This window comes from Amyelois transitella, chromosome 22 (genome assembly GCF_032362555.1).
Source record: "Amyelois transitella isolate CPQ chromosome 22, ilAmyTran1.1, whole genome shotgun sequence".
NCBI lineage: Eukaryota > Metazoa > Arthropoda > Insecta > Lepidoptera > Pyralidae > Amyelois > Amyelois transitella.
This window is the reverse complement of record NC_083525.1, coordinates 5,633,364-5,660,228: the sequence shown is the minus strand read 5'-3', so window position 1 is coordinate 5,660,228 and position 26,865 is coordinate 5,633,364. Positions and strand designations below refer to the sequence as shown.

General features: G+C 35.1%; 1 protein-coding gene across 2 annotated transcripts in view; it reads right to left on the bottom strand.

The window, feature by feature from the left end:
• Positions 1–26,865, bottom strand: part of LOC106129889 (optomotor-blind protein) — a 90,681-nt gene that overhangs the window by 11,082 nt on the left and 52,734 nt on the right. Inside the window, exons 4-5 of one of the 2 annotated variants that reach the window (XM_013328584.2) lie at positions 19,376–19,471; positions 533–679 (exon numbers count right to left, since the gene is read on the bottom strand). In XM_013328584.2, the coding sequence (XP_013184038.2) occupies positions 533–679; positions 19,376–19,471 (243 nt within the window). Of the gene's footprint in view, positions 1–532; positions 692–19,375; positions 19,472–26,865 lie in introns of both variants that reach the window. The other variant, XM_060950747.1, reaches the window with a different exon arrangement.

The window sequence follows — 26,865 nt, the reverse complement described above, 5'->3', positions numbered from 1 at the left end:
GGCACGTGTGGACTGTCACTTGAACCGACACTTCTTAGAAGAGTAACTCGAAAGTGAAGCAAAAACTAGAAGACAGGTATGTGTTCATTGCTGCCAGGAATGGGAGCTATGGTTAGGCAGGTCAGAGAAGAAATTGCTTCTTTAGAATTTTATGTCGGTTTATTTTCACAGTAAAGACATAAAACTAGTTGGAATGTGTTGGCATTTTGTTCCTAACGGTAAGTTCTACTCATTGATGTATTATTTGGCTAAACCTATAAGTATTGTAAGTTTATGATGCAACAGGCTATTCCATTATCAATGTATAATATATATTCCTGATTATATAGCTATCTTTTTTTAAGCTCGAAGAGAGACATACGTTGAAGGGTAGGTATCTCTTCTCTTATGGCAATCCCTGTGAGACGGCCACTTTGTATAAAAGACATTTCATCAGAAGTTTCAGTTCTTTGTTGCAACTTTGTAAACTCACTTTAAATAACCAAATTTTTCCTTTTAATATTTTAAGTATACTTAGATTTAAAGAACATACCTTCTCATTCTGGTAGGCAGTCACTGCGATGAACTCCGTCTCCTTAAAGACGTAGGTCCTGAAGGTCGAGTAAGGCAGCTTCAGGATGTCGTTGGCCCTCACCAGGTGGAACCTCGGCTGGTACTTGTGCATCGAGTTCAGGATCGTCTGCGTGACACACTTCAAACAGCTTAGGAACTTGATCTGGTAGTTTACCACTTACAACTAAAATAGTATAAAATAATGATTTTGCTTGGGTTTTCAATCAGATCTCTCAATTGGATATAAGTAACCTTTCTGTATTCTATGACTATTCCTAATGAAATAGTAAAAAGTTATCTGAGTTTATCAGGTTATACCTTCTTCAGTAATTTATGAAGGTTTTAATTCTTTGTGGCGTCTTATACTGAGTAAGTATCTCTTATTGTGTTTTCTCGTGATTAATCTTGGTAGCTAAACCTGGGTTTTTCAATCTTCGGGACTGTTGGCTTTGTTTTTAATCGCAAGGGATAAGTCGTACACTGTACTGTTATTCATGAAATAGCACAAAAAATTTTTGACTACATACACGCCTTTTTTATTTTGAGGCTAATAGTTAGCTTAAAAAATATTAAATCAAATATACTAAATATTTGACAACCCAAGAAAATTCCTACCAGTTAAAGCATGACTAAAAATTTGTTGCCTCGACGAAATTATACATAAAAATTGATTATCCAAAATATTGTTATGAAGTTTTCTGACCATCTTTAGAAAGGACATGATGAGTGAGTTAATTGAACATTTATGTAATTCTCCATTATGTCCATGTCTGAAGAAGCTTATGTCATTATTAAAAAGACAACTAAATTACACGGTACTCGTTCGGAGTATTTTATGACATATTACAATTGATTTGTAGGATTTATAAGCTTCTGGGCCGTAGTGATAATGTACTTGCCTTTAAATAATATTAAATCATTATGGTCCAGGATTCTATTCCTGGTAAGATTATATGCAAAATAAGTATGTTTTCAAAAATGTTAAACTTTTGGCTTTATTAATTGCGTTGTTGATTAAGTTTTCATATAACATTTCCAACAGGAACAAAATCCACTTACATCTTTCCGAGATTTATACATACAGACAGAGAATATAAAGGGACTTTATAATACGTAGGTAGTTGTGCAATTTGAACTTATATGATATGACACGAAGCTAAGCTATTAAGGCGTGTCAAATAAAACTGAAGACATTTTAACCTTATTAATAATGAAAATCTAGCCACATTGTAGCTATGAGGGCTCGCCACCCCACTGTCATTAAGGTTCATTATTGCGTTCGCTGTTGAATGATACATGAGGTGATCGCGATCTTACGTCAAGGCGGTGGTTAAAGGAAATCAAACCTAAATTGCAAGGATAATTGCCTGAAATTGTCGCTAGTTTTTTCATTCTTGTAACTTTGTAAGAAGCATTACAGATTTTTATGTTGTATTTCTTTTGGAATTTTGTTCTAGAAAATGTAAGGTTTTTAAAGAGCGTTATATCTAAGTTAGGGGACGAGTGGTTAGAGAGTCGTCTCTTAAGCGAAAGATTGGCTTCGCTTAAGAGACGGTATAAAGGTTATATTTTGAGTTCCACTATTGAATGTTTGTGCGTTGCGTCAAGTCTACGTGTGAACTGACATTAATTGTGAAAAAAAATAATTGACATTCAAACAACTGAATGTGAGTACAATCATGACCCAAGATGGGCTAGGTTTTTCCTAATAACAGAGTCACAGAATTAAGATGGCAGTCACTGAATTGTTTTTCATTCCTGGATCCTGTTAATAACAGGACCCAGATTATATAGTTTGATTCTACCGAAATCTACACCAACTACAAAAGTTAACAATTCATAAAGCTATCATATGTTTTCACATCCACAAGTTACTCACCCCGACCTAAAAAACGTTACTTGAAGTGGGCAAATTTAGGCGTTTTCCGTAATGACAAGGTAGGGTGACCCCTCGGTTACGAAATGACGGGCATTACACACTTAATTCGTGCCCTTGATAGACTGTTACGGCTAGTTGTATTTTTTGTTTCATGGGAAGAGTAATTTTTGATTCTATTGTTAGTATAATTCAATTTCCGGACGAAGAAAGGTTTATTTAGATTTGTATGTGACACTACCTATATTTTTTATTATAAGTATACTTTAATACTTTCCCAGAGGGGTAGGTAAGCAGGTATTCCCACTGGCCATTTTCTGCATACTTCTTTCGCATCATCCACGGTTTCGGGTACACTTGACCTGACCTTTTGCCGATTTAATAAGAAAAATGCATAAGTGCTAGGTGGCATGGCACACATAAAATATTATGCTGCTTTTATGGCATCGTGGAGTGACCGCATGAGGAACTGACTGACTATGGATCAACTTTTCTCTCCATGACATACATTATATATACCTAATCAAAGCTCTTTTCCGAAAGGGTAGGCAAGCTTTAGGTACGATCGCGTTCATATCTGCAGTCATAGTTTTAAAATTCTTACGGGTTAAAATAGCGTGCACTGTGGTTCCACTAGATACACACACACATGCATATTTAAAAAGAATAAATATTCCTTCAAATAAATACGGTCTTTAATACCAATGATTACTAAGTAAAACAGTTTATTATTCTATGACATATAACATAACAAAACAGAAAGAGAGGGTAATCAACGATGTCCGAACTGGGCCCGATAATTGTCGATCGAGATATCGTCGTCTCTCATTATTTGCATAAGATTTGCCTATAGAGGGAAGCCTGCGACTGCCAGACTTATGTCATTTCAATAAAGTTGAAACTTTGTCTGCACACGACCCTAACATAGGTAGTGGTTTCTTTGAAAGTTATTGGGTAGCAATTTTATTACTTCGTTTGTGCAAGTGAGATCTAAGATATATTAGATAATCTCGCTTGCTTGCTCGCTTACTCGCTTGTTCTAGTTACTAGCGGATTCCGAAGTTATTCAAGGAATTTCTGTCTATTAAAAAAAATAATAATATTGTTACTGACAATTTTTAATGTTTCAAGGTGCCATTTGAACTGAGTAACTGACTGACTGACTAACTAACTGATATCTAAGAATTACGATACCCGTGTCTTCAAACACGGAAATCAGCAAGAAATATTAAACAAGAGGGAGCAAAATAAAACACTCAATAATTAAAATTAGTAAATTTTATTGAAACAGTTTACCTATAGTTTTGTTTACATATTGATGATTATATAAAGGTATACATACAGCATATTACACTAATTTACCTATCTCCTGTTATTAAGGTTACAGCTTAATTATTCGTTTTCATAAAGAAAAGATATTGAAGCTGTCCTTAAAACACTATCTAAGTAGTAGTTTTAATATAAACTGGCAGAACCTTTCACGCACTATATAGACTCGATACACAGGGTAGTTGTCTTGCACAAATGATATTGCATATCATCAATCGGATAAATACACCGCACAGGTGGTAACATGGTTTCTTGCAGCACTTGCACATAATGAGCAGCTGTAGCGCGTCTTGCTATCCACACCTGTTCCCCAGGTCCAGCAGCACTCATCCAGCCCCACATATTTACAGATATGTGTCCAGACTCCATATTTGGCACAATATTTTTTTCTTCATACCGAGTTGCATTTCTTCGCCATAAATGAAGCCTACCGTGTTGCGATGACGTAAACGAACTTTTTGTCCGTAAATATCGCCGTGTTCCAGTCAAAATCCAAATACTGCCGAGCAAATTCTAAATGTTTTTGCTTATTTATTTCGGATAAATACGGCTTTCTTGCTGGCTGTCTGTGGAATAGTCCCTCACGGTGCAAACTCGACGAACAGTAACCACTGATGTGTCGAACTGTTCCGCAAATGTTCTGGTCGGTATGAAGCCATTATTTTCGTACTGTTCCACCATGGATCTCCGCTGTGTGGCGTGTCGCTGTGTTGATTAGCGGACGACGGTCGCTGAGCGGTCGACTTTTTACACTACCCTCTTCTTGATGGCGCGTTACCCAACGCTTAACCGCTTGTTGTTTATTGTGTTATTTGTGTGAATGTGTGAGTGACAGCGGTGACTGCAAGCTATAAAGTTTTGCGAACTATGACTGCAATTATGAACGCGACCGTACATCTCTCCATTTGTCAATCTCTATATAAGTACTGCTATAATCTTACAGCTTTATTAACATCCATCAATATTAGTTCGTCGGTTTAGGGTCTCTTTACATTTCATCAAAATTTTCCCGATTTGATCAAGTTAAGCACTTACATTCATTTAGATACTAAGAGTAAGAAATCGTTATTCTAGGCTTACCCTTCAGATCTTTTCTATTTAGACTCGCCTTGTATAGTACTTATGTGATAGTGTCCATGACATAGATAAAATAAAATAATTTCCTAAACATCAAAGTATATATCTTAGCGAAAGAGTTTATTATAATTTATGTAAGAATTTCATATAAATAAGTACAGTGGATCTTTAACGGACATTAACATCACTATCGGTAACCATCATCTGCATTGTTGCTACCAATACCTTGCAATCGTTTGTATGCAAAACTAACATTATTATTCTATGTGACTGTACCATCGCGTTTTATCAATATGCAAGACCTATCTTAAGCGGGTAAGCATTTTTTAGTAGCAGTTGAACACGACTTCGCTCCCGGTTTTAGAATAAGCTGATTACCTACCAACGACCCGACTCGGGTAGGAAACATAGAAATATTTCCTACGTAGACACTGGTTCGCATTTAACGTTACTGTTAGATATTGTTTTTGTCTAATGAAAATTATTACTACTTATACATTTTTAAAAGGTAAGTATTTTTTGAGATATTGTCCATTACGCTTCAAGAATTTCTACTCTCCTATAACCTGAATTATTATATTCCTAGTAACAATATCACTAAAATAATATTCCCGATTCTAATCGATATATCTTTACGAGTTAGCGGCGAGAGACGACCGCAACTGACGCATTAAAATTAAGTGTTTTTATTGGCTAATTGATATCCCCGCTACTCTGATTGGTTAAATTTGATTAAATCATTTCATTATTACATCCTGCTCGAGAATGGACGTTCTTTATTGGTCGTCGTGGGGTTTATTTTTATCAAGTATTCTGCGGGTTCTGGAATGCTTTATTTTTTACTTAAATCCATGTATTTATTCTTAACAAGAGTTTGTGTCTTAAGGTTCGACTTTTAGAGAATCATAAGGCATTAAGTCCACCTATTGTATATAATTTCGGGTGCAATAAAGTTTACATAAATATATTTTTTACATTAAGATTTGAATATGTATGTCATTATAGGCGGTCCGGCTATGATGAGACATATAAAAGCACTGTTTCCATGTATTCAAATACTTACTGGAAAAATACCACGTGAAAGGAAATTAATGACGGAATTGATATGACAGAATTATCTTCCTAAAGAGAAAAAAAAATTAATTAGCTAAGTAGGTTGGTAGGTACCTAAGTACTTAATTACCTTATAACTTGAATAAGTGAGGAATATTCACTAATTTGAAACGAAAATACCTAGGAAGATATCAATTAATAATTTACTTAATCAGTGTTAACTTAAACATTATCTTTTGTCCCAACAAGACATCTTTCCCAATAATAAATCAAAACAAAACCGATCCCTTTTGTGAGTCAAACATCCCAATGGTAAGGTTCTAACGAGCTCTATTCGATTCCGAGGAACATTAAATCGAAATTATAGTCGTGTAGTGTGCGTCGGCCTTAATTAGGGAACTTTTATACCTACATTCAATTTCTTTATTTTACTGCTCGACAACAAATTAATATGTAAATCGACCCGCGCGGTGGTCCGAGTAGTGTCGATACTCGGATGTAAGAGAATATCGATTAAACATCGATTAAAATAATGAATATAGATTCGATGTCATGGGGAAATAAGGATAGTTAAGATTGCGAGTCTGTGGCGAATTGAGTTAGATGATTTTGTCGACTACTGGTTTTTAATTAAGGCATAGTATATAGGTACCTTCATAGGGTTGCCTTCTAGGTGGCTGTTAGGTGAATTAATTTAGCTCTTAGATTAATAATTATTGTTTAGTGCATATGTTTGGCTGATTACCTACCTATATTTATTCTTTGCACAAAATACACCACATAACATTTTGCTTTTAGCTGAATTGGTGGACCTAATTCTATACGATTATTCTATTAATATAAAAGATAAGTGAACTAATTTCAATATATATCTAATTTAATAAGCAATATTTAACGGAGTATGTGGTAATTTTTATTATAAAATAGCACAGTACTTTACGTCTAAAAAAAATTGAAAATAAAAAGGTAGCGACTACGTTGTTTTAATTTATCGATATAATTTCAGACTTGAACGACCAATCTCTAATAAGTTTACTATAAGAATGTGGAGATGGCGCCACAAGCGGCGGGCATTTCAATCGCTTCGCCACCGTCACAGATGATAAAGGAAATTGTTATAGTCTTTTATAGTTCCTTAATTAACAATGATGTTACTCATTTATATACTTTAGATGATCTGGTTAGGTCAAATCTATTTTGGGATTAAAACGTCATACCTACTAATTTAGCTCATGTAGTCATTTATAGAATATTATAAGCTAGATAACATTGGACACGAATTCAAAGAATTTTACATAATGTTTTTTTGCTGAACTAATCCCTTTATGTTTTAATGTCTCATAATATATTAAAACTTCTTTTAAACATTCAAGGATTAATTCAGCTATTCGTCGGAAGATGGCGTTACTTTATCTTTTAACTTGATTAAGTCGGGTCGCTGGTTAAACAATTAGCAATGTGTTTCTTAGTTATCAATCTTTCACAAATATTTCACATTTCAAAATTTTAAATTAAATGGCAGTGTGTAAGAATGAAGTTTTAAATGTAAAACAAAAATAAAAGCAACAAGTTCACGTTTCGTTGACAGAAAATTGTGATGTTTTAACAATTATTTTTGTTTAACTTGTACATATATAAATACAAGTTGGCAGTTCAGTTCACCGAAACAAAACTAATGGAATACACTTGTCGAGTTCATTTGATTGCGTATTCCAACGACGGGCGTCACCGAGCCTTTCCCGCCAAGTGGCTAATTCGCGCCGTAAACATACACGCCATAACTCATATCAACTAACCCGCCGACGGAGCTCCCAGCCATACACCCGTCCTGCTCTAACGAACTAGAGAAACCCAACCCGGCTATTTGTTTTTCCTTTTACTTCCTTTGAAATCTTATTTTGAATTTTATTCCTATAGGGGGCGTGGATGCGACGTTGCATTTTGTCCAACTCGCTCGCTCGTATGGGATTTCGCGACTGTTCCACTCTCGCTTTTTGTAATTTTAATTCGCAGAACGGCGTTGGACGTGATTCGATTCTATACAACTTTTTTATTGCAACGCTCGGAATCCGATGAAGCAAGGATGGGATCTGGCATGCTTATGCAGTATCGATTCTGCCATCTCTTGTTTACATCCGAATCTTTTAGCTGTTACTATTGGGTATTTCAATTGTTTCAAGCCATTTAACTGGCCTCGATACGACATTGGAGAGCTAGCCAATGAGTTTTCATAGCTCGTTCATTTGTGAAGGAATCGTATTAGATATTTAGCCACGGATACGTGGGAAACGTAGTAACAAATGTGATGATATTTTTTCCAGTTTCCAGATTGAAAGGCATCGCTAGCAAAAACTTACTCAAAACCAAAATATTTATTAACAAAATGAATTTTGCTGTCTACCTATATAAGATATTCTTAGACGTCAAAAACAATGCAATTGAAATAACGAGAAAGATATGAAAGTTTGAACCGTGTGCCCCGAAGCACAGCGACATAGGGTGCAACTGGGAACACGCAAATCAGGGAAAAAAGAAATAAGTATAGAGCGTCGCAGAAGATACAGACGTATTTGCATGAATCTTGGAAGTGAAAGTGAAGAAATATTTGTTAACAGTATGAAGCGAATAAGAACGAACAAATATACCAACATCGCATGTCTTGTGACAATTCTAACTAGGAACCAGGAAGTGGAGGGCTTTCAAGGCAATCATTGTCATTCGATTGTATGACTACACTTAGAGACGTTGGATGAAACATATGACGAAGGATGTAAGTAATGGATTGATGTCAGTGATAGTTTTGACATTATTAAGGAATGCCAATTCTAAGATAATTCATTCTTACTTGGGATTCTGCTTTTAGTCTTTTCAAGATTGTTGATTCTGTCTACCCCTCAAGGGATATAGACGTGATTGTATGTATGTATTCTTCTTCAAGTCGATAGGTTAGTTAAGTAATTGGTCATTTCATCTAAATCCCATCATTAAGTCATCTAGCTAAAATGTAGCCTTCAGCCTCACTTTTGGCTCTGTCTCCTCAATAAGGGATAAATTCGTGTTAATATGTGATATTTTCAAATTATTATGATTATAGTAACAATATGCTCTTAGTTTTTAAATAAGAGAAAAACGGAGGCCTGTCAATATAGAGCTTTCAACAAATTAAAATAGAAAATCCTGATAGGTGAATTCTGTCATCGTGCAAGATTAATACTCGTAAAGAGCACAATAATCATCAATCGAATCTTGCGTTACTAATTGAATACGTATATAACTAAGATTCACTGTCAAAACTTGGTTAAGGAAGCTGAAATTTAACGTTTCCTTGGAAAGTATAGAGGAGCATAAAGAAAAGATGTCCTAAAAATTCGCCGAACGGAACAAACACAAGATTTCCTTTCACGCGGGCAGAATTGCTGCATATTCTAGAAATAAGTACATAAAATTAAATGCGTCGTTAAACTGCTTCCCATGGAAGTCGATCCAACTGCCTACTTCACTTAGCGGGTTAAGTGTAAGTTAAAAGAACAAAACTGCCTCAGATTATGTTCAGAGGAGCCGCCGATAGATCAATATTTACTTTAACTGTTGACTCGCAAACCGTCTTAACTGTGTGTCAACAAAAGGGTTCACTAATGCCCTTTTTACTACAAAAAGCGACAGCAAATATTGGACTAACACGCGACTACAGCGCTGCTGTTATGCAGTGGCGGATAGCAGAACTATTTTATTTTTATTTTTAATTATGGAAATGCAAATTGAATTTGACTCGTTACGGCCATTAATGAAAAGTATGGTAATAAAAAAGTATTCGCAAATGGTGGTCGTAGAATGGAATTTTATTGTATGTTTTTTTGTTGTTCAATTTTATGATACTGGCTTAAATATCTACGTAGGCCGTTTCAATCAAAAGAACCGCCAATTAAGTCACTTCTGAAAATAACATCGTTAAATTACGAGCAGAAACAAAAACACCAAGTTGTTGAAGTTTTTTACCGTCACCTCTTGATTGAACATTGTCATAAACATTATTACTTGATCTTAGAAAAAAATTTGCAGTATTAAACTAGTAATAAAAATTGACTGTAACGACTGTTTTCAACCTTAAAAAAATAATTATTACGATTTCTATTTCTATTTCTATGGAAATATATATTTGCGGAAATATTGCTCAAACGAGAATGGAATAAAGAACAGTTGATGTCGCAGTCGAGCTACTTTGCCACATAGACAACAATAAAACATAAACTACAATGGTTTAAGCATATAATATATCATATTATATTTTCTTTTAGCAGAACTCGAATTATTATTTAAAAATGCATTATGATTAAAGTGATATCGCCAAAGAAGCGATCGTGGTAAGAGGAAAGATGTAGTCTCTGCCTAACTCTCCGGGAAAGAGGCGTCATTGTGTGTACCTGTCACATTATTTCAAAATTACAGTGGCCATCAAGACCATTGGCACAAAATTAAAAACAATCCGTACTGGACTCGGGAGCGATCCATTAGCGATTAACGAGCGATCGAGCGGGCACTAAATTAAAATAAATATTTGCCGCGCGCTCACAAAGACTGCTTTCATCTTGCCGACACAGGTGCCGACGTACCCGCATTCAATGTATGTACAGAAGTGTATCTGAGAGGAGTATGGTGTGGTAAACGACTAGTAAGCGTATCCTTGCTAAAGAAACAGAGTATTTATGACACTAGCGACCCGTTTGGGATTTATAGATAAACCCTCTTTCCAACATTTCAAAAAGGGAACGAAATCCGTCCGCGACTTTTTGAAATTAGCGCATACATAGACGCAGAAAAAATACGGGGCTTTTATTGCATAATATTTGATGTATGGTCCATGCAAAGGTTTAGGAAGTGTTGCTATGAAAAAGTATTCAATTACCAATTACTCTTTTCTGAGTCGCGTTATTAGTTTGATTGTCAACGGAGAAAACAGCGTGTAGGATACACATTCATGCGACTGTGTATAACTTTGCTCCGAATTAGGTAAGGTTCCCTGCAAAGGTTGTGAAGAACAGACGACAGTCGTTTCGTGTAAAAACCTGACTTACCCGCTCCAGAAAGGTGAGGATGTACAGCTAGTAGGAAGAAAAAAATGCAATAAACAGAGTTTCATCTCTATATTTATTTTATTTTAGACAACTGTCATTGATACTAGAGCCACTGACCATTTAATTCTTGCGATTGCGCAATATTTCGTAGATCTATTATAGAAAAAGCAATTATGTATTTTATTTGTCTCCATATTTGTATTTTTAATCTATATATAATTTTATAGTGTACACAATATTTTAAATGATTTATATTATTCAATAAAAAATAAGATAACTAGATTTTCCAGAGTAGCTTATGCTAATTTCGTTCCTAGAAATGATGGACATACGGACAGGTAGACTGACATGGCCTTATGAATTATATTTCTATCAGAACCTTACAGATATTCAAACCATTGCCGTTACGTTTCTACTTACATTGCGAGCTTTATAATTTGCACTAATAGAACAAGAATTAAGATTACAAGTAGTTATGAAATGATTATTAGATAATCAAAGATATTAATAATATTATGAACAGAGTAGTTGATAAGCAACATTGTAAATACTGTTTAGAATATTTCTTGAGATATGTAGATACTTCTGATCATGCTTCTAAAGCGGACGGGTGGGCAGAGTCTTATAGGCATCTATATAAGACCCATTATAATTTTATTTTACTAATGGGATATGAAGCCGTGTGGATTCGGGCACATTTGAATAGAACCACACCAAATCATTCCCATGGATATCATAAAGAGCGACTAAGGGATAGCCTTATTAATTGGGATTCCTCTTTTAGGCGATGGGCTAGCAAACTGTCACTATTTGAATCTTAATTCCATCATAAAGCCTTTCAGTCATTTCAAAACTTTTGCCTCTGTCTACCCCGCAAGGGCTATACATGACTATTATATATGTATGTATTTGTGATGGTATAATGTAAAATTATTATCACTGATCCATACATCCATACTAACATACCAATTTTTAGACTTCCTACAACTAACAGTAGTAGTGGTGGTCAGACGTTTACAGATATTTTGACCGCTTTCCTAGTCGAGTGGACATTAAATTTGGAAAGTTAAAACAACAGGAAGCCACTAGAAGTAAAACAGAGCATGTCAAACACATCTCGGATTGGTTACCGAGACAATATGTATTTGCCAAGCGATGGTCATTCAATATAGTAATTCTCTGTTGCACACGTCATTATGCTTAGTAAAATACCAGGAAATATTTATTCAATTACTCTAAACAGGCGCTTTTCTCTCGTCATATAAATCGAAAAAATAATATTCCGATTTCTAAGGCTTTTGTGGACTTTGCCTTTGAGCCAATATGGTCGTAGAACTGAAGACGCCGTAGACCAGAAGTGGAAAGGGAGAAGTAGGAGGGCGGACCCCAGGGTCCCAAGCTTGGCAGGGGGTGCAACTGGGAACTTGCCAAGATGAGAAAAAGAGAGGGAGAAATGAAAAATCAATATATTATAGTGGGAATTCTTATTAATAAAATTATGCTTTTTTACGCCTGAAGATTATAACTCTGTTCTATATTCGAGTAAAATAGGTTAGTCATTTTGAAACCTTACAAACGCTTATCGTCAAAAAAAACGAAATATCAATCCTTATCCTTATCCTCTATAATAGGTAAAGTAAAAAAAAAAGTTTGAATAAGAACGGTTTCGTAGCGCGCTACGCTTCCGTAGCGGCTACGAGGCGTAGCATATATACTACGAGTACGCGAACGTTTCGTAGCATACCTACGTGTTTCGCTTCGTTTTTTGCACCGTACTCATTAGCTTAAATTGTTTTTTTTTTATAACTGTCAATTTTAATATCAATTATTATTCCATCATTAAGTCGTACTTTTGAACGTGGCCTTTCAATTAATTCATTTCTTTAAAAAAAATATCCTAATGATTGTCTTCTCTCAGTTCACCCTTACACCACATAAGGAATACGTCAAATAACAAATACCCAGACTCAGTGATTTGGACTGTGCGTTAATCTTGGGATTCTTCTTGTAGGCTTAGGCTTCAAATCTCAATTCCATCTTAAGCCTAACAGCTGAACGTGGCCTCTTTTCAAGAATGTTAACTTTGTCTACCCCGCATGGTATATAGACTCGATTATATGCAGGACTATTAAAAACTTCCCTTAAAAGCAAAGCCATGAGAAAATTGTAGTCTAAAAAAGTTACAGGTAAAAAATACGCGTCCAGTATTTATGGTAGCAAAGAATACCGACATAAGTGTAATATTTGCTGTGGCCGCCCCGGAGTGGTGTGCAAACGAAACGGTTTAACTCATACATGAAATTGATATTACTGTTAGTGTTTATTTATTATTGTTTTTTGTTTTACTTTCTTTAGCAGCGTCGGTGGATTAGTGGTTAGCAGACTTGCAAGTGGAAGGTTTCAGTGTTGTTATCACAATAATTATTTAATTTCTATCTGTATAAGAGAAAATGGATGTGAAGAAATCAATACGAGGAAAATAAAAATAATTTCCGTTACATTGGTACACACAAACATATGTCTTTATCTTCTCGGGGTAGATAGAGCCTAACGTCAAATAAACTTAAAGCTTCTCTTTTTGCGCATATTGTTAGAGTCAATCTAATTATATATCGTTTAATCGCATTTCTAAAGCGACGGGCAAACAACCTGTCACTATCCATCCAGGTAAAATGAGTCTTGTGACTATTGTCCGTGTCTACCCCGTAACAAATGAAGATGTGAAATTAATACGATATTTTCCATTAGACATGTAAGTATACTTCAAGTAGACTAAAGTTTTAATCCCATTCTAAGCTTATAGCAAATATTATTATCACTAAGATGAAAAACCGTATCTCAATAACTTTCATAACATCGCAATCGCTTTTAAAAGCTTCTCGTTTCGTAAAGCGACTAAACGCAGAAGCCCTCTTACAGACTTCATTAAAAAGCTGACAAATTAAAAAGAAAGTGTGTACAGAAGTAACACTTCTATCAGTAATCATATACGATCACTCAAAAGAAATATCCTACCAGGAGGCCTTAGGAATTTCTGCTTCAAAAGTCAAAATTCAAAATGCAAAAATTTAATTCATTATTATGGGACATTTTATAATTGTCATATCTTCACTTAATAATTGCCATGTCTTAGTTAAGACCATACATCTAATAAGAAATCTACATGTTAAATTTGAAATGTCAGTCAGTATTATCAGATTAGATTATGCATTATAAATAGTGTACATTCAACGATTTTGCAATTTTTTCGCTTCGTTAAATCAATTCATTTGTTAATAATTTACTAATTTATTGAATATTCTTAGTGTCACTTAACTATGTGTCACTTGAGTTACCGTTCTGTATCCTCGCTATTTTGTGTCACAGTCACAAAGGCATACGTAAACTAGTCGCGTTATAAATAAAGGTATAAACTATAAAAACCTTTTATCTCAGCCGCTCTGTGCTTAAACCTCATATATTTCAAGTATTAAATCGACTGTGCTTTATTAAGGACCGGTATAAAATGATCCGTCACTAATACTTTATTCTATAGTATGGGAGTTCACAATTAATTGGTGGAGAATAGTTTTGATGCGACCGTAATTGCTTATAGTGGCGCCACCATCGCTATAAGAAAATTTGCTATTTACAATAAATGCATTCGTCGATACTAAAGAAAATATTTTTTTATATTACATTATTATTATATACAATTATTATTTTAAAGGACAATAGTGTTTGTATAAACACCTCTTATCAGAAGTGGTAGGTATTACCTATATCTTTCCACTTTCAACCATAGCTGAGTAACTCTTTTCTTACATTCACATTTATCTCTTCAAAGCAAAACCTTACCTTACAAATAAAGCCAATTTGTCTACACATTAAAATTTATGTGCCGTGTAGTTCCAATTCTATCATTAAGCCAAATAGCTGAACGTGGCCATTCAGTCTTTTCAAGACTGTTGGCTCTGTCTACCCCGCAAGGGATATAGACGTAACCATATGTATGTATATATAATTTATGTTAAAATGTTCATATATAGGAACACTAATGTTTACGGTCTCCATTTAATTGTCTTTCCCGAGGTCCTGCAATGTGACAATTAACGTTATTTATACACGTTAGCTATAATGTCAATAAAAGGACACCGCAATATAAAATTACTCTGGTTTTAGTTTAAGTTTATTGGAGCGCGCGAACCCCTTTTTTACAAGATAAAATTGAAATATCCTATTTTATAAAAGAACATATCATTTATTGCATCTTTATCAGCTATTATGGCCAATATAAGTTTGAAACTGATGAATTCTTTATAATCATGTGTCAACTAAGTACGTTTTAGAATACAACTATAAACCAAAGTAGGTAGGTATATTTTCTACACTTGTTAAACTTAAAACATCAAATCCAAAGCGATATTACAATAAATTAGTCGGTAATAAACCACAGTAAAATATATTTAATTAGTATTATAAAATGCATCCTAAAATTATATTATACCTTCAGGACCGAGTTAAAACAAAGTGTAAAGAACAAAAGGTCTCTTGGTAATATTTATTGCGTTGTAAAGATGCCGTAAAATTAAATTACAGCTTAGTAGCGCCACCTGTCGGCGGTTGATGGTGACTAGAGATGTATACTTAGATGAGAATTGATATTGTTTAATACTGTGGCTTAGTTAAAATCAGTAATACGAGACATTATCATTTCATATGTTTTTATTTTTTGATTATTTCTAAAAAAACCTTTATACATTACATCACTAAAATGTCAGTAGCAGATAAATATTTGTTATACTATTGGCTCTAAACTAAACTTTAAATGATGACCAACTTTTGTTTTTTTTGCTGTAGAATAAGCGATAAATGACAATGCGCGTGATGAACGCCGCGATAAAAGCTAGTCTAAAACAAAATACCCCACATGTTAAGTAGGACAACATCTCGTATCGATTTAAAATCCCCATGAAAAAGGGAATATCGTTAAATCCCATGGGTTATCCACGATATGGGGTTAGAGGTGAGGGGTGGGGGGTAATTGATTGCCTATGTGATTGATGGGGAACGGTTAACTAGGATGTACGGTTGATAAAAAAATTTAACTTGGATTTTTCTTCTGAATCTGAATCACAGAGTGTATCATTGCGAAAATAGATAAATAAATATAAATCGTACTGATTTTTTTAAACAAAAATTTGCCTTTGCCTTGCTTTGAAAATTTTGAATGATAAGTACTATTTGGTGAATCGATGTAAGCACCTATACTCTTGAAGGTCTTGCCATATTATGCAAAGTACCTACTCAGTAGGAAATTTAACCTAAATCAGATACAAACACATGTCTTTATGTCATTAGTAAAGATGTACCAATGGATGAATTAAAGTTTACTAGTGTTTAGTTTGTGAACCTTAAATTAATTTTTAAATTTTTCTTTATGTTAGATTAAAAATCCGATGAATCTTCAAGAAGTAAAAGAAGTACTTATGCAGACATTTTGCCACGTGAATTTCCCTCCCGCCAGGAAAGGGACATGATCGACGATCGTATTTAAGTATGAGAAAAGTAGGAAATAACGTATTTAATTTAGTTACTCGTATGCACGCCTGTCAGGCCTTATATTCGTTTTCGTAACCTCATTTCCAATCAGTCATATCAACACATCTGTCAAACTGACAGACAAAACAAACAGACGACAGCTGCCAACGACAATAAACTATTTATTGCCTTATTATACAACAAACGCTTGTTAGCTTGTCATGACCAAACCCCTAATCATATCGCAATTAAGACCTTTTTTACGCCAATTCTCAAAAACCTTTTTCGATTCATCATCTTAACGAGGTGTGACACCATCAAACGAATTTCAACTTTATTTTTATTTAATTTAAAGTGGAATTTCGTGTAAATCAGTAATGTATAAATATTTGGTTTGTAGAGGTGTTTCTTCCCATATAATTAGGCTTCAGACACCTTAGTTCGTTGGCGCCTGAGGGCACCGTTCCTGATACAGAATCGAGATTTAATAACGTCGGTATAACGTAGTTAACATTTATTAGACGAATAACAGGCTGTCAGGATTGAAAAAGTTCTCAGATTGTTAGATATTGGTTTTTGGAGGAGCTGGAAATGTTTTTAAATGTTTAAATTCTTTTTCTGCGACTTACATAGTTTCTAAGTTTCGCTTCTAGGCATGATAATTTGACATCTTAACCTTGTTTCCTGGTTACATCCTCCTAAAAAAGTTGTGCAAGTTTATTTTTATTGGGAACTAAGTATAGAGAACTTACGCCCTCGGCTCCACCCGCTTAAAAGGAAAAGTCCCGTTAATTTCAATTCCCGCGAGTCCTGTTAATTTCATCAAAACCTTTTTTTTTATCTATTGAATTCCTAGACCACAAAGTAACCTACATGGCAATTGCTGCTCACAATGCCGCAATGCTGCAGTGCAGTTTGTTACCGCTTCTTCTGCACTGATGCTTTGGGAGCGGCAGTAAACTTAGTGTAAAGTAATTTATTTGACGACAACCAATGTTGTAAAACCAAAATAGGTATATGACAATTATTTAGTGATATTAAGTATCCCATGATAATGAATAATTTTTAATTTGAATTTAACCGCTCTAGACTCAGCGGTTAAGTTTGCACTTGTGCGATGAAGTCAGTCAATTAGTTAGTCAGTGTCCTCTTTTAAATATTTAAATTTAAATCAGCCTGATAGTAAGCAAGATTGGTCTAACTTGGTGCATGCAAACTCAAATAATGCCTGGCTTGCTTTTAAATAGGAACAAAGAATCTAGAATCTTTTGATATCTTATAGTATTCACTATATGGTAAGTGATAACGTGAAGCTACTCTAACCATTTTAATAATGAAAAAAATTATTTTTGCTATTGTTTTATTAGTTTTACACGAATTTTACATTACAGCCAAAAGCAGAGGAAAATAAACCCATACACCCGTGTTCGTACTAATCTTCATATACAAAAAGGAGTTCAAGTTTTTCTGCAAAATATTACGAAGCAAGTGATTGTATTTTCTTGACGCAGGTCAAAGTAAATATCTAAACAAAAATTCTGAGTAATTCCTTTTAACAACTGTTACATCACGATGATCTGGTCAGAATCTGTGATATAGTACTTAACCCTAGCGACCTCAAGAATGCGGAGGAGCCCGGGTGGGCCCTGGGCCGTAATTACAGGTAACCGGCCAATTACGATGTTTGTTCACCTTCGGGGAATTATTAATAATTGACACGATATATGGTCGTAGAAAGTATGGATACTTGAATTTGTCTTTATTGCCTTTCGAAATTTCTCAATTAACCATAAAGTAAGTATGATGTATTATTTTTTTTTTATGATTGCACTACACATATATATATATATATATACGTATAATTACATCTCTATCCCATAAGGGACAGACAGACCAACAGTCTTGAAAAGATTGACAGACCACGTTCAGCTGTAAGGCTTATTGAGATCAAAGTAGTGACAGCTTGGTGGCCCATCACCTAAGAAGAATCCCAAGTTATTTTAGCTTTATGATCGTCTTGGCGTAAATGAGAACGTTGGAAGGAGAAGGCCTAGACGTGACTGCAGTAGCCCACATAGAAAAGATTACAATCTTCGATAGGTACGTAGATGGTATATAAGTTTTTTTGTGGCGCTCCTTATTTAAGTACCTGTTTAATATCATTCCCTAATATTTATCCTTCAAATAGTATCTTCTTAAACCTATAATTAACATTAAAAGTAAAAAAAGGACAATAAGTAAGGAAAAGCGTATGTAATCGCCACATTTCATTGTTTACACCCTTAAAAATATTAGATTGAATCAATTAACATAACCCAAACAAAGACCATAAATTTGACCACATTTGATATTAATTTTTATTAATAAATTAACATATTTAATACCTACACACATCGCCATATCTGCTTAGCCATAGATGTTATTAAATGATAGATACGCTAGACAAAAACTTTTCTTTCATACGTCAACAACTCAAACAAACAATGTACCCACTTCGTTATCCACAAAACAGAAAATTACACGGCTGAGTAACCTTTCGTTTACATCCAGTAGACAAAAAAGGTATAATAGACGAGGCTCGATCATAAATAATAGAATCATTAACATCTGCCGCTATGATTTCGACCATCAATTTTTTTGGGCTTGAAATAGTTGTACGGACGGTACAAAACTTGGGGCCACGTCTGACAGGGGCGTCGCCGGAAAACTATGTTGTGACGGTTGCACCATTTCTATTATTTTTAATAGACTTATTTTAATGTCGTTAATTCATATTCATTGGGTTAATTTCGTTATAAATATCTGGATTGGCTGTAAAATTAGACATCGTTTGCATTTGCACGCTTTTATTTAAAATTTGTATGTGTTAAAAAAATAAAATGAAAAGTCTACTAACCAAATGATCTGAGTGGGGGTCTCTGGGTGCACTAGGGGCCGGGTTGGGCCACAGCAACTTTGACAACATCCGTTGACTTTGGCTATAGATGAGCTCCTACGAAGGAGAGAAAAATGAACTTTAGTATGCTAGAATATGGCTTGTTACGCCTGATAAAACTAATCTTTCTGATGTTTAGGCTGTGTGGCAGTCGTTTTTTTTGCTGATAAGAAAATAACTGATATTGAGCATCGAAGTTCTGAATGAGTGAGATTATTAATAATAATAACACGTTTTACGAACACGGCGCCCGCGCCTCCGGCGTGAGCCGTCTTTATGTTGGTTACATTGGCTCTCAACTGTTGGTGCCAAAATGTTATTTCTTAGTAACTTAATTGAAAAAAAAAGAGCAAAAAGCTAAAACAAAGATCAAAGGAATACCAGTTCTAGTCTAATGTCAACAGCAATAAATTACGTAAATAGAGCAAAGTAAACGCTCCAGCCTTAGGCAAGTCTATCTCTAAGAGATCATAGTAAATTGCCTACGAGTACTAAAATAAAAGCACACATACAAGTCTACCATCACACACGTGAAAATCAAACATTACGATCATGCAACGTTACATAAAAACAAACAATAAAAATATGAATGGCAAAACATTTTAAAATGGAATATCAAAACGAAATGTTGCCCACTCCTGAACATAAAAAGTATAACAAGAGCATAATAATAGGTTGGGCAAACTTCTCGCCTGCAAAACAAACAGTGCAGACACGGCAAGCGAGTTCTCAGAGAGTGCTAAATTACTTTAATAAGCTGCTCGCGAGCGCGGTCGCCGAGATTCTGAATGACGTGTCTACATAAATATAATGCTCATTGTAGTCCGTGATTTTGTAAATGAATTTAATTGTCATTGGCAAAATTCTAGAGAGTGTGAAAATGTAGTTTTAATACAGCAGCATATTAAATAAAACTAAAAATTGCAATTAATAACATTCTTTGGATTATCAAATTATTTAAGAAGCACTTTTTATACTTAGAGTTAGTATTTTTTAAGTTTATTTTAATCGATTAAAACTAAAGGTAATATAAATAAAAAAATAAGAATTGCTTTCAAAAATAGGCAGATTACTACTGTACTTCTAGTTGATGTAAATAGGTGCAATGTATAAAAATAAATGATAACTTTAAATGCTGTATTAGAAATGACAATTTCAAATTTCAACACAAAATTTTTGTACGCTACAAAGCATCAAAAAATATATTTAATCAAGTTCTAAATGACACTGTAAACTCTTATATTTCGTTAAACCGTTTTTCTTGGAACTGTCGGATCTATTTCTTGATTTATCTATGCCCCCGTGGGAGGGGAAATGGGCAGTTACGATGTTATGCGTAAAATTATATCAATGATCGATATTAATCTTACATAATACAGCTGTCGAACTCTCAGACAGGTTTTATATCGATTAAACCTAAATCATTTGAGACGTTAAAGTTGATTCGAATTAATATGAGTCATGTTGGGTTAAGTCTTGTCATATAGTTTGTTTTTTCCTTTTTAAATTTGGGTAGAATGTGGATTTGGTGTTGGCAGTTTAAATTTCAAGATAATTATTCATAGCCATCCTGAAGATTATTTCTAAAAATTCGACAAAAGGTATAAGTACGTTTCATTTTGAATTACAAACTTGCTTTTGGGGGTTTGAGTGTCCGTCTTAGATTTTAATTTTGATATATATTGATAAAGATTTTGTTGCATGTACAAAAATCTAACAAAATTTTCAAAAAAATTCCCAAAAAAGGAAATAAAACGACAAGGCGCTTCTTCAATAATATGATGTGAGGCAAATGCTAAAATGTTGATTACAAGAGTAATATTAATGTGGATGAAGCGGATGAATTGGGCAGAAATCGTGGCAATTGCAAAGATGAAGCCTATCCACCCGGGAAAGATGGATGTTTTTATTTATTTATTTTTACAGGAGGATCAAGACGAAGACAACTACATCAAACTTACTTATGTAGAGTTAGTTGGCAACACATAACTATGTCAAGTAATTTACTATGCAAATAAGTTATGTCAATATTTTAAATTTGCAATCTACTAAAACTCAATTACATGAATTGAGGTAAACGATCAGGCAAGAGGTTATCAACCTAGAATTACCTTATCAACAGACAGACTGTCAACACGTCGCCTCCGGGAGTCTGTGCAACTGGTGAGCTAATTGTGTGTAATCTTGTTACTTAACACATGTTATTGAGTAGGTTTTTAAAGTTTTGGTTTATTTCTCTAGGCGTAAGAACTTGTCACTATCTTTGAATCTCACTTCCATCAAGTTAAATGTGTCAAGTCAATAGATGAAGGCGTGATATGCATGCATAAGTAAGTCTGTTTCTTAAGTTGTTAAAAATATGGTCTTAAATCTTAGGTGGTCTTTGTTTCATCGGTGGGATTTTATATCTATTTTATGACAGGCGATATAAAATCAATCAGAAGGTACCTAGTTGGTGATTTCCCCCAGCTAATCCCTGTTTACAAGTTAATGCTGCACAGAATTTAATTTACAACTGGCTGACTAGTGTTTACGCGAAATTGCTCGCCATCCGCGCGTTCCCGGCTTAATGCCTGCTTGCAGCCACCGCAAACCATAGGCTCGATAAATTCCGCAATTTTCTTCAGACTCCAGCTCAGCCATTGTTCAAATTATTCGCTTTGACAAACCTTGGCTCGCTTCTCGCGGAACATGTTATTACCAGAGATGAAATAACACGTCGAGGACTTAATCAACAGGCGATCGGTGCAAGACGGACTCGCCCGAAGGCTGTAATTATCGACCAGTTGTACAAATATGAATGAGGCAACCCGCCACGCCTCGGCGACGCCGGAGCCCGGCCGACTACTCCCATAAAATCGGACAATTCAGACGCACCAAATACGGCGACGTCAACTGAAACGCGAATGAACCAAACTCGAAACTCATTGTAATGATAAACCTTTTTTATAGACGCCCGCAGCATGACATCTAGTTGAAGTATCTACGATCTCGTCGGAAGATATTGGCCAATAAAGGCGAACTCCGACGTATATGGGTGCGCGACGAGACGCCGACAGAGCGAAAGATCGACGCTAATTAAGCGCCATAAAATCGAATATCGTTCTCATACCGTCGTTACCTTTCACCGGCCGCCAACAAATTCTATCTGAGACGGCGATGAAAAAAGGAGGAATCGGCGGGCATACACGAGCCTCGTTCGTAATAGATTAATGATATGGCCTGCGAGGTCTGTATTTAAAGGCAATAGTCGCGGTGCGCGCGAGGTGGCCGCGCGGACGGTAATGACGCGGCAACAGCCACCCGCGCGTGCGAGAGGAGGACGCCGCGCTGCGCGGGAGAGGGACGCCAGCATAATCGATAGAGGCGCCACCGGTCCGCCGCGGGGCGGCGCCAGCGTCGGCCCCACACACGTCTTATTGAGAAATTCCCGAGATGATGCATAATTCTCGTTTTGGTTTCCCGTGTAGTTATTTCACTCCCTGTTAACAATATTACCAATTCGGTGACCGCATCACAGACGCATATTTTATCTGGAACACCGTCCGTTTACAAAGCGAGCATTGTATTCGATGAATATTCGCGTGATTTATTCATATCCCCGGCTCGCTTCCGAGATTGCCGGTTCTCAGACCTCCACTGAACCTTTACTGTGTTAACTTTAAACCTATTGTATTGTAACATTTTAAAAAAATTGTGCCATGTTGTTCCTGTCACATATCATACCTATCTCGTGCATGCCTACATATAATCACGTCTTTATTCCTTACGGAGTAGAGAGAGCCAAGTCTTTCAAAAGGCTTTGACCACGACCTGTTTCTATCTGACCTTATTTTATTCATTCAACCATTCATATCATCACGTCTATATCCTTGCGGGGTAGATATATGCGTTTTCATTTAGTGCAACATCATTTGGATATTTTTTAATAATCATACTAAGTATAGTACAACAATCAATATTTACTATAAAAGACAATCATTTTTAATGGTCAATCTGAAAATAACTAGTCATTGACGGCCCTTCATACGTTGTACTATCAGCCTACTTACGAAATCTGTTAAAACACCAATCACGTGTTATCTGCCCGTTATGCTAATAAGACATGCTAATTCCCAAAACCAACAACAGAGCAAAACAACTGCCTGCCAAAAAAGGTACAAAATGGCAGACGGACGCCGGGCCCAATTACGTGCCCACAGTGGCCATAGCGCGATAAAATACTGAAACTACAGAATGATACCTAATTATTTTATATATTTTACATTTCCCCTTAAGTACAAACTCACACTTGGCGTCTTTCAAGCGTCACCGTTTTGCTAGCGCCTACGCGGCGTGTAACTTGCCTGTATGAGTATGAGGCACATTACCGCTACGTCGACACCGTGTCGAAGACAACGCACGAATAACGCCAAGTGTGGGAGGGCTCTAACTCTCTACTATACTAAACTAAGTATACTACTAATATACTACGGTACTAAATCTTTCACGGACGGAAGGTAATCCCACGATTGTTATAAAAGCGAAAGGGTGCAAACGTGTTACTTTAAATGTTCACATTTTTTTTAATTAACAGTACCAGCTAATATCGCATAAATTCTAGGTATGGAAAATAATGTGAGTACTTACTTACGTGGGCTGAATGAATCAAATATCATTGGTGAAACAAAAATACACAAAACCATAATATCAATCATTCTATTGATTTTAGCAACTAAGTAGTAACAGAAAGTGAATAATCGGACACAAAATCAAAAAAAGGCACATATTAGAAAACAAATTGGCACCTTTTATAGAGCGATAGTTTTGTACACTCTATATTTTATGCCATAGAGATCACGGTAGGATTGAACAGGAATTTCATTTTCAAATTGTGTACTGATATGTGTTAAAGTATTTTAGTTATAAAACAGATTTTACTTAATTCGATGGAACGAAGCTGATATTTCTATGGGTTTTTGAAACGTTTTTATGGGATTATAAGTACGTCTCTAATAAAAAATATCTTTTACCTCCCGTTCTCCACGGACTGTTATAAATTTTCTACTCTTGCTAAGTTCATTCCCTTCGTACCAATTTCAATTAATTTCTATGTAAATCACACACAAAACCTTATTTCTATACCATATGTACAGTATGGATGGAGTCACCAAAAAACCGTGACGAAACTATACCTAAGGGCTCCGTTTTTGCCAATTGATTACGGAACCCTAAAATGAAAGATAAACACAAGAATTATTTTTAGTTCTCACTGATCTGAACTCCGCTACTTTTCATACGTGGGGTCTCAAACTCGTTTTCCAATAATTATTACCCTCCATCGTTCATTTTGAGCAACATTTTTCAAAACAAACACACTTACAGGCGATTGAGATATTACTAAATGTCTTACATAGTCAGTTGGCATTTATCTAAAGCCTGTCAGGGGTCTTATTTATATGCCGAAGACTTATTTTTGCAATTGAGCCACTTCATACATATTTTCTTACTTATTCTTACATAGAAATAATTCTCGCTGCATGCTAGATGAACTAGCTTTTATCTGCAATTCCGTCCATTTTAAACACAAAAAATTACGTTCTTTACCGTTCCCGATGACCTCGACATTTTTTCACTCATAAACTGCTGAAAGAATTTATAAACAAATATTTCATGCTTACAAAGTCGCGAGCAGGCGCTACTATCAATACAAAACTGAAAGTCAACACAAACTTTTTCCTGAATCATAGACAAAGTTAGTCTACGGACATTCTCTTTGGTAATTTGAGTGTAGGCGACGGGGCGTTCCCGCCGTGGTGACGTCACTTGGAGCACCAATCGCGTGGCGGCTAGCTAATCTCATTGTCACCCCTAGATAGATCTATAGCCACCGATACGATTCGATTTCTATACCGATCTAGGGACGAGTGTACGGCTTTAAAAGGAAATGAAAAATACTTTGAAAAGCGAACAGTTCAGTACAAGTTTTCAATATTATTATTACTTCTTACTTTCAGGCTTTTGAATTCCATATACCTGTAGATACTAAAAATTTTTGATGATGATAATAGAATCTTTATGAAAAAGAGGAAACTGTAATTGGCTGGCATATCCAAAAACAGATCCAGATAGCTGGGGATTTTGAATTTGGCATCCTTATGTGGTCTTAAGGTGCACAGAAAGGATTTTTCACGTAATTTCAGCGGTAACGGAAATTAACAGCATTATTCATTTTATCTAGATAGAGACGCGGGCTTTCTTCAGTATTAAGTTTAATTAAAGTTTAATCAAAAATAAGTTCAACCGTAGGTATACCTAGCCGTAAAATCATAACAGACAGATTTACGTAATTATAAAGTTATATATTTAAGTATCGAAATATTTTTTAAAACGAATCAGTTACTACAACTAAAATAGTATTATTACCCAACTTTCTTTCTTCTATGACCCCAAAATTGACACTGTTATAATATTGAAGACATCAATAATTGAATTTAAACTTTAAAACTATTACAAATAAGTTCGAAAACATGAAATTGTTATACTAAAAACGGGTTTTGAAAGAATCGATGTTTTAAAAGGGTGGTAGAAATAGGGTACTAATGACAATAGCGTAGGATTAGTCGGTGTAAGGGGTTTAAGTTATTATGTCACGCCTTGCTATGGCCGCTGACGTATTATTATTAATATAACAATAATAGTGATATCATATTTTGTTATAGTAACGAATTGAAGGCATTTTTAATCTGTTGTGTTGAAGTTTGGAGAAATTAATGACACGTAAAGTAAGGGGAAGTCATGAGTATGGCGTCATTTTCTAAGCGATATGTTCTTTAACTGCTGTTCGTTCTAAATTATAAATTGTCTGTATGTTCTTTTACGATTAAACTGCTCAATTAATTTTGTTAAAAGTCGTAGAAATTAAACACAAAGGCTGCGAGTATTTATTTAATTAATCGACTTTATAAGAGTGGTATGTTTGTATTTTTATAATGGTAATCAAAACACTTTGTTATGAAAAGAAATGGATTTTAACATCAATTTTTTTTTAACATCAATATCCATTTTCAGATTAGGTACATAGAGAAAATGTAGAATACACATTTCCAAAGACTTCTATTTTCAAATAAGTAGTTTACAGTTTAACGGTTACGTTACTGCCGTTCTTTTTTTAAATTTCGTTCATCAAACAAAGTAGCCGTGTCGGGACCACCAGAAGCGAAGTCTTATCTATCTAATTGCTGGACTTTGAACACGTTTTAAGTTAATTGAGGCAGCGGGCAGCGGCAGATTAGCGCTCCCCGATACGAGATTTACGACTTACGACAGATGTAGATACCGCCGGTAGGTCGTCTTTAACATTAAAATAGGTTTAGTTAAAGGAGCGCCGGTGGTCGAGTGGTTAAGGTATTCGATTCAAAAGCGTATCTTTCAAGGTAGCTTTCTTCGAATCCTTCTATAACTGATGTCTG